This window comes from Lonchura striata, chromosome 3 (genome assembly GCF_050655825.1).
Source record: "Lonchura striata isolate lonStrDom1 chromosome 3, ASM5065582v1, whole genome shotgun sequence".
Taxonomy (NCBI): Eukaryota; Metazoa; Chordata; class Aves; order Passeriformes; family Estrildidae; genus Lonchura; species Lonchura striata.
In genome coordinates, this window is record NC_140705.1 from 21899179 (window position 1) to 21914728 (window position 15550).

At 33.9% G+C, this 15550-nt stretch overlaps 1 protein-coding gene across 3 annotated transcripts in view; it reads right to left on the reverse strand.

Moving 5' to 3' along the window:
- Positions 1 to 15550, reverse strand: part of CSMD1 (CUB and Sushi multiple domains 1) — a 1051612-nt gene that overhangs the window by 105943 nt on the left and 930119 nt on the right. For all 3 annotated transcript variants that reach the window (XM_031504428.3, XM_021551131.3, XM_085576363.1), the window contains 5 exons: positions 8300 to 8488; positions 4783 to 4960; positions 2743 to 2888; positions 1214 to 1294; positions 955 to 1068 (listed from right to left, as the gene is read on the reverse strand). In XM_031504428.3, the coding sequence (XP_031360288.2) occupies positions 955 to 1068; positions 1214 to 1294; positions 2743 to 2888; positions 4783 to 4960; positions 8300 to 8488 (708 nt within the window). The remainder of the gene's footprint in view (positions 1 to 954; positions 1069 to 1213; positions 1295 to 2742; positions 2889 to 4782; positions 4961 to 8299; positions 8489 to 15550) is intronic.

Genomic DNA, 15550 nt, shown 5'->3' on the forward strand with positions numbered 1-15550 from the left:
ACAATAATTGTTGTGCTTCCAGCATTACCACTTGTACACATGGATGTTTTCACCTCATGATATGGAAGATACTCCATCCACAAATTACATATTATAGATCAAAATTAAACTTGTTTAATACAGAAGAGAGAAATTCTGTTCACTTTTTGATTTCTTTACATTTTAATGATAGCATCTCATCAGTAACTTTTTTCCCCCCAAAATTTTGAGACACTTCAGAACAAAATTCTACAGATGCTTCTTTGATCACTTTTGCAACATTACAAAAGCTTTTTGTCATCTGTTATTTAAAAAAATGAAATGAAATAAAGAAAAAATTGTCAAACAACATATTTTGAAAAACAAAGTTTGTAAGACTGAATACAAATTTCAAAGATAAACTTGTTTTCCATGAAGATGAGGACATTATATAAAATGTGCATCTAAACATCATTCATATTATATTTTTGTTCCATGTTTGAAATGCTGTATTTATGAACACAATATAAATAGTTGAAAGAGATGTAATACTTTGCAAAGTTTAAATTTGCCACATATTCTTTTAAAACAGCTTTTCCATGTGACTGCTATACAATGTCACCGTATTTGTCAAAGCACAGAGAAAATTACTTATTTTATTTTGAAAGCTTAACTTAATTTCATGTTTTTACTTCAGAAGTAAAAATAAGTCCTTGGTTTGTTATGAAGCAATATAGAATATTTTAAATTAATTTTAGAAATCAATGTTTCAGTAATCATGGAGTAAGTTAAAATCACTTCTCATTGGTTCTAAATAATTAAATTACTGCATAAAATTCTTAGGTCCAAATATAAAAAAAATGTGCATTTCTTAGATATTAAAGAAATAAATAGAAAAATTTCTTCTAGGCATCAACAAAATGACAGTGACAAAAATTTGATGCTTTATGTAGGATGTATATTAATTACATATGCACCATGCAAGTATATATTTACCTTCACATGATGGAGAGGATCCTTCAAACTGCAACTGTGCATTCAGTTTGCAGGTTAATATATCTTGTCCAACAAGGGTAAAACCAGGATGGCATCTGTACTTCACAAAATCTCCTGGAAAAGGTATTGAAAAAAAAAGTTAAACCTCAAAAAATCCTTCAAACAGAAGTATATAAAAATCTCAGGTGGAAGATGAATAGCTTAGTTTAATTAGAATTCAAGTGAAAACAGAAGAAAGAAAAAAATACTATCTTTTTACCTATTTCAAAGTCATCATCTTCTGTAAACAAATCTGCATGTGGAACTGTGGGTGGAGGCTGGCACTTCCTGAGCTGATAAGCTGCAAATTTAAGTGACAAAAATTCAATACTGGTGTGCAAAGGAGTACTATACAGAAAATTCATTTCATATTCACACTTCCCAAATTATGAGAGCTGCACTGAACCTCATGGTCTCTCAGTTACAATATTTTCCAAGTTAAATATCACTACATGACATGAGCATGGTGAGACACTGGAACAGGTTGCCCAGAGAACTTGTAGATCTCAGGAATCATACAAGTCTAGGTCTAAAACTGGTCTAATGGAAGATGTTCCTGTCTATGGCAGGGGGGTTAAAATTAGATGATCTTTAAGGTCACTTTAATTTTAAAACATTCTATGACGCCTTAAACAAAATCGCTTGTTAGCTTTTCAAATCTGTTTCAATAAATTGTGAGCAATCTCATAAGAAAGGTGACCACTAAAATGACTGTGTTTCTAAAATGGAATAGAATGCCTACAACAGTTGAGTAAGACCTTTCTGGATTAAAAAATTCAAAATGTAAATAAAGATTGTGATGAGAGTGCATAACCAAAAGAAAAATCGCCCCTTCAAGGAACAAATTTACTGTCAGAACAAAAATTTTTTGGACAGCTTGATAGTCCTATCCACTGGATAGTCCAATCCAATTTTTGCTCCTCAGATTAAGTGCAGTGGATGACCGTGTATCATGACCTCGTTTTAGGAGAAGCATACAGACAAGAGAAATATTTCAGATTCTGAGTAACAATTTGATATGGACTTCCCCATGCAAACAGGTATCTCAGTACTCTCTTTCTGTGACATTTATTTGATCTTTGTGAATTAATCCATTGAATATTTTTGATTTAGAGTCCAGAAGACTAATAATCTTCCATTTATTATACATATTTTGGGTGACTTAGTCCAAATTAGAACTAGAATTATATCCCAGCTTTTCACTTCTGAGTTAGATGCCTAATTTTCACCTCCTTGGGTCCTGAATGTAACTTTGAACAAAGTATTTTGCTGCATATCAGTCTTTATGCTATTGTTCAACTCTACCATAGCACCCCAGAAACTCTTCTGGAAAATAATTTTAGTAAAGAAAGTTAAATTTTACTGAATAAATCAGCCAAAGTAATTAAAAGAATAAGAGCTTAATATTAGATGGTAATGGTTAATATTAAAGATAGAACACAGTTTATCAGAAGTCCCAAATTTACATTCTTAGGATTTTTATTAATCCTAAAATTAATAAAATTTAAAAAAACTCATAAGTACTGTTATTAAAAAACAACAAAAAAACCCCCAACCAAACAAAAAAAAATCACCACAAAAAACCCCAAACCAAACAAAAAAAAAAGCCCAAACAAACAGCAAATCCATGAGACCTGGTAAGTCAGGAAACCACAAAGTTAAGAAATACTTTAAAAATTCACTAAATTATAATTAGATGGTAATAGATGTTAGATGGTATTAGATGTTAATTATATAAAGAAAACAGACCATGAAAATTGAGGACAAAGAATCCTCCTGTTGAAAAATCACTGTGAAATTTGAGGAGGACTTGATTGGTAGAACTGTAAGCTGTTTCCAGAGCTGTATTCCCACTGAAAACTCCTAGCTGAGGCGAATTATGATCAGGACCATCCCTGGAATGTAAAACATTGAAAAGTTAGCTGAAAAACTGATGTTCTTAACATTCAAATTAACAGTCTCTTTTCTCTGGAGAGCAGTTTAAATATTTGTAAAAAATGCTTTTCCTAGTGATTTAAAATGAGTAAATGAGTTTTGGTGGGTTTTTTTGGTTTTTTTTTTTTTTTTTTTTTTTTGCCTAGCACACCGAATACTCTTTTACTCTTTGCAACTTCAAACATGATGCTTTTTTTGAGACCAGGCTTCTTGCAATAGTTTTTATATTTACATCGGCCAGAAACGTAGTGGTGACAGGAAATTTTCAATGTGTATTCCTGAGAAATATTTTCATGTACAGATCAGATGTAGGAAGAAATGAAAAAATAATGTAATGCTGTCATATTTCTAGCATTTTGACTCAGGTGCTACAAGTCTTCAAATCATGTCTAGAACACAGAGTCATGGAAATCACAAGTTACTCTGCCATTTAAATAAATTCCAAAATTCAAAGATATATCCTAGGAAAAAAAAAGAAAAAGAGGGAGAAAAAACTATAAAATAATCTTGAGTTTTATGTTTCTCAACAATAGGATAAGACACACAAACAGAAACATACTCCAACAACATCAGGCTTCATTCACTTCCAGTATCATAATGTACAACATTCAGGCCTGAGCAGTCAGAATGAAGAAATAAAGAAAACCCCCTACTTTTATCAATGAAGAATTTTTTGAGCTCTACAACACTTATTTCTGGTTCTTTTGTATATTACATGTAATCAATCTAAACTGAATGAAAAAGCTTTTGCAATATGTTATTTTAGAAAACTTGAGATTATCTAGAATGTCTCTGAAAGCTGTTAATTTGACCTTTTACTGTCTTTCAAATCAGAGGTATACTTATTCACCTCAGTTTTATCATTGAAAAACCAAGCATTATATATACACAAACTTCCAGGGAAGACAATCTATGATGTATTTTACACCTAGGCTTACAGGTAGTGCAAATACCAGAGGCGACCAGCTGCACATCTCTAGAAACTGAAAAAACCTCACCAATAGCTGTAGGAACAGTGGACTAGGTGGGAGATTGGAGCAGGTGACACACACAGCAATAAGTAACATCCTCTATTCTGTGCAAACCTTCCATTTCCTGAAGTATTTGTAGCATATATGAGAAGTCATTTTGCGCAGTATGTGGGTAAGGACCAGGGCTGGATAGAGATGACATGTCCAACACCTTCAGCATTATCTATGCTTGGTCTTGAGTGTAGTAAATCCTTATGCAAGAATTTAGACAGATCTAAAGCCTCTTCCTTCAGAGGATGTCATAAATTGAATGGGTTTGTGTGGAAAGAAATACAAATTCAGAGAAGAGGAAAATGTAATATGAAGCTTAAAGACAATGAGGTACATGGCCTGAAATTCCGTGTTAGAAAATATAAAAAGTATGTCTATCAGGCATATTGAAATATTAAGAAAATTTAAGAAAATCTTACTTAATGCCTAAATTAGTTAATGTTTAAAGATGTCAGAAATTTTTGCAAAAACTAATGTATATTGCCTGTGTGTTCATGGAACACATAATTCAACATAGCATTGATTATTACATCACTTTGACATGGCCTCAACTTAGAGAACAGAAAGTCAAACAAGATCTGATTGATAACTGAGTTTGAGCTTCAAAGTATTTTAGAACAGTATTCTTAAAGAGTTCAGAAAGTGATAAACATTTTTTTTCAGATAACCTTAGATGTTGTTTTAAGAAACAACCTTAGAAGTTGTTTTATGCCATTTTTCAGCACATATGACAATCTAAAGAGCAATACTAAGAAAATCTGTAGCTTGGGACAGTGAGATTTTTTAATCAATCAGAAAAATATCACTTCTGTTTCCAAAAAAAATTGCATACCAAACTGCAATGTAGTCATTCACAGGTTCAGTCTGAAGTAAGGTAAAGTTGATATAAATCCCATGGCCTGGAGATACAATAATTAACCAAGTACAATCCTTGGAATTTGGGTATTCATCTGGAAATCCTGGGGAATAAACTGTACCATTCTGAGCAGTTACATTATAGCCACAAGGAGCTGAAAAGAAAACAAATGAAAAAAAAATAGTAGTAGAAAATAGTTTTTCATGTTACAAGTGGAATATCAAAATGCTATAAAATTCTTAAAGCTCCGCAAGACAAGACAACCTAAGTCTTAAAGACAGCCTTTTCCTTGGTTGGTTGTTTCTCAAATAAATCCTGACATTTCTAAAAGTAATTTATGCTGATGGCCTTAAGGTTTCATTTCTTAAAATTCATCAAAATCTACTAGTAGTATTGTTTGCATATAATTCTTGAAACTAAGTCCAGACACCATTTAAAAAGGGGCACCTTTTGTTTGCATTCAAGTTTAAAAACCAAATATACAAACAGGTCCTGCATGTTTCCATCCAACTGAACTCTAACTGAATGGGAATACAATTCTGGAAAAAATAGGCTGATTGTTCTTTCACTAGTCCAAAACCATTATACTTTATTTCTGACAAGTTTGAGCCACTTTTAATGGTGGTTCACTTGTAGATTGTATGCTAATTATCCTTATGACAAGTAAAATGGACATGTGGACACAAATTTGTGCATACTTGCTGAATGAAGTCTGTAGTCAAATCAAAGATATGAAAAGGGTGACTTTATTCAAGGGTAGCAAATAGTGATAATGTGCTCTTTTGAGTCTCATATTGGAAGAATTGAATGAATATGGATGAAAGCATGTATTCAAGTAGACATATGGCCATTAGTGTAAATTAGTGAGTCTCACCCATTAGAATGAGATATTAATCTCATTTATGGGTACTCAACCTTGCTCTAGAACATTTCTCTAGCTCTTACCATTAAGCTTATCTTATTATTGTCAGTGTTCCTGTAAGTCTCCTAAAGACCCTTTTCACTTCTTTTTCAACTTAAAAGGAAAAAGGGAAAGACAGAAAAGGAAAAGGGAAAAAGAAAGGAGGACTGATAAATGCAGAAGGATGTCTCATTTTCTGTATGGTTTAAAGCTGCTATACTGTTGTAGTAGAAGGTCATCTGGCTAGTTGATGAGTAGCCCTTTTTGAAGGAGTTATTTTAATAATCTCTGGATTTATAGGACAGGCTAAGGATGCTTTAACTACTTTACTTTCTTCATCCATATCAGTACTAACTATCAGTACTCTATGTTTGCAACTAAGACTGTTTTATGCTTACTACAGGGAAATACACTTCCTGAGACTAATATTAATTTCTAATTAATATACAGGATTTTTCTGATTGAAGGTTTATATTTAAATATATTCTGAGTTTACTATATTTTTGACAGGTTTATTAATGGTGTTATTGATTGCATAAATTTTTTATTTTCCCTTCATTATTCTCTATTGCTCAAGAAGGAAAGAAGATTGATTGAATCTCAGTAAAGACAGTCTCATTCCTCTTATATGATTGTTAGCCATGGAAGATCAATAAATTTTGTCTGGAAAAAAGTGTCACAGGTAACAAAACTCTAGTAGAGTAAGTAATGCATCCAGCTGTTACTAGGCTTTCTCCAAAGATCTTTAAAAATCACAGAAAGCATGACATTAAGCAGAAATAACTGGTTAGATTTCACACAAGATAAACATAGCTTTAGTGTGAATCAACAAATTGCTCTAAATTAATGATGTTGTTATGTTACACTTTGAATGACAGACATGAAGAAACAGATTTTTGAAATGAGTAAATGTATAATCAAATCTTCTAAGCTACCAAATGCTAACAGTAGACCACATGTTGATTTATAAATGAATGAATGCCATACTGTATGTTCTCATACCCATTTACACCTAATTACGTTGTGCATGGAAAGACAGGAAACATTTTTAAAATTCCACCAAAAGATACCCAAACCCAGTTAGTCATTTACTGATAATTACATACATTACAGCAAGACATCTATGGTAAGTCACCAATACAACTGGATTGCACAGGAGTAAAGTCTTAGAGCATGACTATATGATATGATTCTACTATGATTACTTGAGTAGAAATTAATCTAATTTTCTCCCATATACAGATTCTCATCCTTCAAAAGTATGTGCAGTCTTCTGTAGAAAGTTCTTGATTCAAACTTCTAAGAAAACTAGTCACAGATAGAAAAAATATTTAATTCTTTCACTAATTTCTCCCTCAGATCCAGTGTCAAATTATGACAATCAGAGCAACAATTTGTTTTCCCCGTAGAAAAAAAACCCACTTATATGTCACATGAATAATTTCAGCAGTACTAGGTGGAGCTTTAATATACACAGATGAATTTTCCACAAAGTGGTGTGCTAAGTGAGAGACAAAAAAGTCTTAATGCTCAGTCAAAACAGAAAGCAACCTGCTGTTTAGTCAGAAATGGTACCTATAAATGTACACAACCACACACACAAGAGAGTTGCATGCATTCAGGCCTCAGCTGTGTGCAGGAAATGTAGATGACTCTGGGTAGGCTTGGAGGGTAGGATTTACATGTGCAGGAACCAGGCCAAATGTATGTTGTGAATTATGGAAACATCAGTAGCAGAGGAGTGCCTTCTTTGAGTTAGAAAATTATGATAAAAACACTGAATTAGAACTATGGACGAGGGGACAGGGAAAAGTAAGAATGACTTTTTCCTCGTGACATAATAAATATTAATTCACCTGCATGTCATTTCAAACTGAACATGTTTTATTTATTCTTGTTTCATCTAAGAAAACAGAAAATGCTGATTTATACCAGCAAATATGCTTCTTCTATTTTACACCTTCATGTATTTTAGGAAATACGCTTCTATAGGGAGTAAAAAGGAATAAGAAAAGATAGAAGGCTGCATACCCTTTGGTGCTGCATCTATATCAATAAAATATGAGGGGTGTGGAACTTTGGCTAGGTTTCAAACAAGTTATAAAAACACCAAATGTTAACACTTTACACTTTTATATCTATTTTTAACTGATATTTTAAAACTTTACCACATGTTTAACATTAAGAAAAGTATGAAATATTTGTTTATAGTGAACTTTTAGCATTAATAACTTTGTATTTTCTTCCAAAACACTTATAAAGATGTCTCCATAACCTAACTGCTATAAGTATCTTGTTGAAATAGTCCTTCACATAGAGTTTAAGATAATTGCTGGCAGCATCCTGAGTTCTCATAATCAATACAACTGACAGATATTAACAGGAAAAATAAATCACTGCCAAGGAACATGATTCATAAAATGTTTATTATTTATAAAGCACATAATATTCTGCCTTTATCTGCTTACACTACAGGTTAGGATAAAGGCACTGTTCTTCAGAAAAAGCTGAATTATGTGCTGGCACACAAACAAGTAAACAAAATCAGAAAGTATTGTGAGTTCTGAAGCAAAGGAACTATGAGAAAGTTACCTTCACATCTGGGGAAATGATAGTTCCAATTTCTGTTGATTCCATGTTGACAAGTGAGAACAGGCTGCCCCCTCAAAACATATCCAGGATAGCATTCAAATGATACTGACTGACCCACACTGTAGTCTGAGTTGACTATGTAGCCATTCAAAAAAGGAGGAGGATCAGGGCAGTTCTGTAACTCATAAGCTGGAAGAGAACAGAAGTACCTTTTATTGCTTAATTAGCTCTCAACAGGAAGTACTTCAACTAGGAAGTACACATTAATATAAAATCTGTAGTGCATTCAATAATAAGTAAACACTGGAATGCCATGCTCCAGTCATTCAGAGATAAACACATAACAAGAAATAAATCATCATTGGACCATACAAAAATATTTTAGTAAAGCACAACAAAATAATTAATTCCCTAAACCTTTATGAAATACAAGATTTTCACAAGCCATTGGATTTTTAATAGATATTAAACTATGCCCAAAAATCTTGTGACCTAAACAAATTAGATAAATTAATGAATGACTTCAACACAACAGAGCACCATAAAGATCTCAAAAATTACAAATATCTTTGAAGGGAAAGGAATATATTGTCATGCAAAAAATTGCTTTAATGATTCATCATATTTCATGTTAGGTTCTGTATTTTTAAGGACATCAAAATATTATTCAAAGAAACACATTCAATTCATAAAAATCAGTGTGGTGAAAATTCAGAGGAAGCTTTCATTAATAACATTTACTAAGATATAAAGATAATGCAAGCAGCTCCATATGAAGCAATAAAAAGATTGTTTCATAAAAATGTTATGCAGAATTATTTGCAGGCAACTTAACATAGATTGGATAGTAAGTAATTGCCATTTAAGAAATCACTGTTAAAAGTATGAGGGCCCTCCTCTTTTTGAACCCTCAATTTCCCCTTAAGGAACTCTTCTGTCAGAAGAAAGTTGAAACAAGTATAATAATACCAGTGTGCTCTGTATCCACATGTTGTTAAGTACAAGCTCTAAAAATATGGCAAGAGAATATGATGAACATATTCTTGAACGAATTATTTTGTTACTTTTTTTCACAGTTAACCTTTACAATATGAACATGTTCATCCTAGAAGTGTATTATTCTGAAATTGATTATTTAAACAAGCCATTTCAGCAAGACTAAGCTAAACATATATTTTAGATACACTTAAGTGCTTACTTAAAGTGAAGTTTGTAGTTAATTGGTTCACTGAAGTACAACTACTGGCAATAAGTTTTTTAGTCATTGCTAATTACAGTCATGCTGTGCAATAAGAAGATTTACGTCGAGAGAGCCTTCTTCTTTGCCCTAATTCCTTTAGCAAATCCAGAATTCAGTGTTTGTAATGCTAGAAAATTGGAAAAGATGTAGTGGTACTGGAAATATTCTGAAATCCTCTAAAAAATCAGATCCCCCTTCTCTCAAATAACAAAAAATTAAGAAAAGAATTTCAAAACCTAAGAATAAAAATTAATTGCTACTGAAAGGAAATACAAAAGATTTATTCTCCCTAAATTGTGGTTCATACAATTTTGTGCTAAATCTAGTAATGGCTCATAAATTTTAAATGTTATTATTACTCCTGCTATCATTTGTGTAGTACTAATACTGATAATATCATTATCAACATCTTTATACAAAACAGAGCAATAGAAAGATTATTTAAGAGTACAGTACTCTGAAGAGTATTGTATCAAGACTGAAATATTAAACTATATAAAAATCTGTTTAACAAATTATATTAGAAATAGAATAGAAATTATTCCAGAAGGTCAGAGGATCTCACAGATTTTTTTTTTTTTTAAAGATGTAGCAATGCAGTGCCCAACAGTTATAACAACAATGTTTTGGAACAATGACAGTAAGTACTAGAATATTTCAACTTTGATTGCAGAACCTTTTGAGGAAATGAATACCATGCTTCCTTATTGGTTAACTTGTCACAATACAGTATTCATATATTGTGTTTTGAAAGTACTTTACACAATCTCAGAATTTTTGAAGTTAGTATTAAAAATCAGTTACAAAAAAAAAAAAAAAACAAACCCCACAACTCTCCCACTGATCTACATAAAAAGATAAGGCAGGAACCACTCTGGTAAGAGAGGGAATCCTGACAGATTTGACATAGGTTTTCCATAGATGAAGGAAGTGATGATTGTGTGTATATGTATCAAAAAAGATAAATAGGGAAGGTCATGGGATATTAGGGAGTATTGACACTTGGTGTGACAAAAATTATATGGAATAAGAGGTGGGTATTGTCCTGGTTTCTGCCAGGGAAAAGTTAATTTCTGCTCATTTTAATTTTTTTTTTTTTCCTCATGCTCTGCCAGTGAGGTGGTATGCAAAAAAAGAAAATATAAACAAAATGGGAAGGAGCATAGCTGGGACAGGTGACCTGAACTGACCAAAGGGATGTTTCATATCACAGAACATCATGACTGGTATACAAACTGGGAGCAGTTACCCAGAAGGGTGGCTGATCTGGGTTCAAGAAGGGGATTCTGGCATCAATCAGCAGGTGGTGAGGAACTTGTAGACTGTAATGAGGTCTCTCCTCGATCTCCTTCAGGCTGGACAGGCCAAGGGACCTCAGCCGCTCTCCATACAGCTTCCCCTTGAGGCCCTTCACTTTCTTTGTTGCCCTGCTTTGGACTCTCTAATAGTTTAAAATCTTTCATTTATGCAGTGCCCAAAAGTCTACACAGGACTTGAGGTGAGGCTGCCCAGGCAGAGCAGAGTGGGACAATCTTGCCTGGTTGGCCATGCTGCGCCTAATGTCCCCTAGGACAAGGTTGGCCTGCCTGGCTGCCAGGGCACTTGCTGGCTCAGACAAAACTTGTCATTGACCAGGACCCCCAGGTCCCTTTCTGTGGCACTGCTTTCCAGCATCTTGTTCCCCAGCTTGTCTGTACAGCCAGAGTTGGTGCATTCCAGGTGAAAAATCCAGCACTTTCCCTGTTGAACCTCATATGGTTGGTGATTGTCCAAACTTTTAATTTGCTGAGGTCTTTCTGCAGGGACTCTGTGCCTTCAAGAGACTCAGCAGCTTGTTCAAGTTTTATCTGCCAGCTTTTTTAGTATCCCTTCCAGTTCTGCCTCCAGGTTACCTACAAAGATGTGGGAGGGCACAGGACCTAAGATGGAGCCCAGTGGGACCCCACTAGTGCCAGATCCCCAGTTTGATGTCACCCCAGTTACTGTCACCCTTTGTGCCCAAGCCATGAGCCAGCTGCTCACTCATCAGGTGATGTGTTTATCCAGTTGTATGCTGGCATTTTGCTCAGAAGGATCCTGTATGAAACAACATCAAAAGCTTTCCTGAAATCCAAGTAGACCACATGAACTGACTTCCTGTGGTTCACTAAGTGTTTTGTTTTGTTATAAAATGAAAGCAGGTTTGATAAGCAGGACTTTCCTCTCATGAAGCCGTACTGGCTGTGACCAACAACTCCATTGTCTTTATGGTGTTTTTCAATACCTTCCAGAATAAGCTTCTCCATAACTTTACCACACACTGAAGAACGACAGGCCTATAGTTTCTGGGGTTCTCCTTCTTGCCCTCTTTGAAAACGTGCACAATGTTAACCAGCTTTGAGTCAGCTGGCACCTCTTCAGACTCATAAAACTGCTCAAAAATAGACAGTGGTTTTGCAGTGACATCAGCCAGCTCTTTGAGGACTCTTGGATAAGTCCTATCAGGCCCATAGATTTGTTAACAACATCCCTTACTGTCATTTGGATTGTAAATGAATAAAACAAAGCCTAGCTTTTAAAATTCTTGCTATTCTTTATTGAGAAATGTGTATGCCTTTTGCCTGTTGTAAATAAGGCAAACAAAATACATACAGGAATTTTGGGGGTTTGTTTTAGTAAGAGGAGAACCTATGCCTAAAGCAAATCACTGTAAATTTGAAGGTCAGTCAGTTAGGGGTAAAAGCATTTGCATATGAACAGAGTAAAACTGTTTGTTTTGCTATTTGTTATTTTAGAAAATAAGGTGTAAAATTTTAACATACACTGCTTGTATATTCTGGTATAAATTGTACAGATTACTCATAAATTATTGGTCAGGTGATCCATGTGACTATTATGATTTACAGGTCACTCAGGAAATATGTTCTATAGTTTTAACATAAATATTAATTATATTCTTCTTTGTTATTTTGATATATGCAATAACATCTGATTTAACAGAATAATTAATTATTCAGTAGTTATGACTAATAAATACTGCCAACAAATCCTGATGTCACACCTTGCAATAGAAAGCTCTTTTTATGACTGTCATGCCCTAAGATTTGTTTGCTACTGAGCTTTGCAAACTGAGATTCTGTTTGACTGCAGACAAAAACTCTAGTGAGAGCCTGAAATAAAACATATAGGAAATCTGAGAAAAGTATTTCATTCCAATACTGGCAGAGGTCAAATATTTGAATTTTAAAATTATCTCATATAGCCATTTGTCATTTATTTGTGCAGTATATTTTCCACTGATAAGAAAAGACTGTATATCACAAAAGAAATGTAATTGATTCTTTGCTACCTTGCTGTTATGTTTCAAATATATTTACCATCTTACATAAGAACTAGAGTGACTTATTGGCTTTCCAAGTGCCACATACACTTGGCATGGAAGTAACACTTCCACTTCTGTAACACTCAAACATATAATTGCTTTACAGAAAAATGGTATTACCAGAGAATTGAGCATGAAATCACTCAAATGCTAGAAGAGTCATAATTAGCTCACTTAAAATTTATATTTAGGCTTCTTGTACATTCCTTCAGTATCATCGTGTTTATAACTACTGACTCAATAAAAAATCCACTTCTCAGTCTAGACTGGCCTACCATGAGTTTTGTTGGAAAGGCCCTTTAAAGTTGATCTAGTTCCAACTTCCCTGCCATGGGCAAGGACATATTTCAGTAGATCAGACTGCTAAATGTGCCATCTAAATTGACTGAAGACCTTCAGGGAGTCAAACTTTTTTTTGTTTCAGTGTCTCACCACCCTCATCTTATGTTCCTTATGTCCAAAATACATCTACTGTCTTTTATTTAAAACTGCTGACTACTAAAGGCCCTGGTAAAAAGTCTCCCCTCTTATTTTTAAAAACACCCTCTTAGATTGTGAAAGGCCACAATAAGGACTTTCTGAAACCTTCTTATTTAGGCTCAGCTTTTCTTCACAGGAGAGGTGCTCCAGCCTGCCATTTACTTTGTAGTCTTCCTCTGGACCCACTTGAACAGGGCCGTGCCTCTCTTGTGCTTGAAGCACCAGAATTGAATGCAGAACTCCAGGTGGGGTCTCAAGAGAGGGAAGGAGAGGGAAAGAATCACCTGCCTTGATCTGCTAGTTATGTCTCTTTTTATGAAAGCCCAGGATACACATTGTTGGAGCACAGGATAGGACTGGCAATCTAGAACCTCAGTTTATTGTTGTAGGCACCAAAGACCATAATCTTTACAGATGCCATGACTCAGGACTAGAATCACAAAACATAATTAATGACTTAGAAAATAATTTGCTACAGGGCCCTCAAAAGATTTTATTTCCTTTAGCATTCCTGCCTTAGGACATAATTTGAAGCCATTTTAGAAATACAGTAACTTTTCAACAATCCTCTCTTCATTCCATGATTCCTAAGGCTCAGAAGCTCTAACATAATCATCTTTTTTTTCAGTTAAAGCTATCAGATTAAACATGTTTAAATCATGTTTTGTGTGTTCATGAGTGTTTGTGGAAGAAAGAGAGGGAAATTAGAACATTTTCCTGTACATTTTCTGGACCATATTGATCAAACTCTTAAACGTATGAGAGTAAGATTCTTATTTCATATACAGCTTTATGTTATATTGAAATTCAGAGCAGACTGAAAATAGTCTTACAGTTCCAATAATAGGAACTAGAACTTCCACAGTAAAAATAATACAAATCAAACATTTATTCTGCTTCCCTTAAAGAAGCTCAAGTCCTAAAGGATAAGTTATGTGGAAAAAAAAAAAAAAAGATGTTCCATAAATATTAAAAGATGAGGTAACATTAATATGGACAGGAATTAAAACCCCCAAATATGTCTTATGAACCATTAGATTAACTGTATTCTTCTGTGCACTAAATTCTGTTATGAATCCCTCAAAGGCCATAAAAACTATTTATTTCTTTTGACCTGGTATAACAGCTTACCAATCAAACTTCCATGACTTTTCTTCTTAGACCTAGAGTACAGAGACTGTTTATATCTCAAGTATTGATATTTGACATATATGGGGGTGTCAGAACCTCAAGATCACTAGTCAAATGGCATAGAAATGTTCTTCTAAGTATTTGTGGTTGTTTCCTCTCTTTGCTGTTTTACATAGGTGGCAAAACTGCAACACTCATAACAAGAGACAGTCTTTCTCAATGCTTCTGTTTTTTAACTAAACAGTAAAACACTTATTTAAACAGTGGAAAAATGTAATTAAACTTAAATGTTGCTCTTTAAAAAAATCAAGCACTTTGAAAGTTCTTTCATTATCTTGAAAAAAAAAAATTCTAACTTATTCCAGTAAGTCAACAGGCAATCACTACAAACTTCCTTCTTGTTGCAGGTGAAACAAAGGTTCCACAAGACACAGAAACTTAGCAATCCATTTTTAACACAGTGGAATGCCCACCATTCCCAATGCATTGCAATTGCAAAGCTGAAGGGAAAAGAAGATATGAAAATATAGAGCATAAACCAATCTGATCAGCAATGGTACTGAGAGCTGTAATTTCCCCAGGGTCCTGCTAAGGAGACAAAGCTTTTTAATGCCTTCTGAAATACACAGTATCTAAGTGATTTAGGTTATATTTTCAAATCCTTGCTGTGAGAATTCACAGGCTCAAGGACCAGCACTAGATCTCAACAAGTATGGGTAGAAAATATTTTACAGTTCTCAGTGTGCATTCACTTTTCTTCTTCCCAAAAATAATTTGTTCAGAGTACAATTCCAAGCTATATTAAAATTTGATCTGATAACCATTTATCTGCCTTCGGAAAATCAGTAGAAAAAACTGAGAAATAGCATTATTAGTTTCATAATTCACTCTACAATGTTCATATTCTTTGCTTTCCTTTGAGATGAGGGGTTATCAACAAACCTTATCCTTCATAAAATGCTAACATCTCTAGAAATCTTCATTTCTTTTTACTGCATGCAAGCATTGCATGCATTGATTGAGTAAGCATAGCCATCAC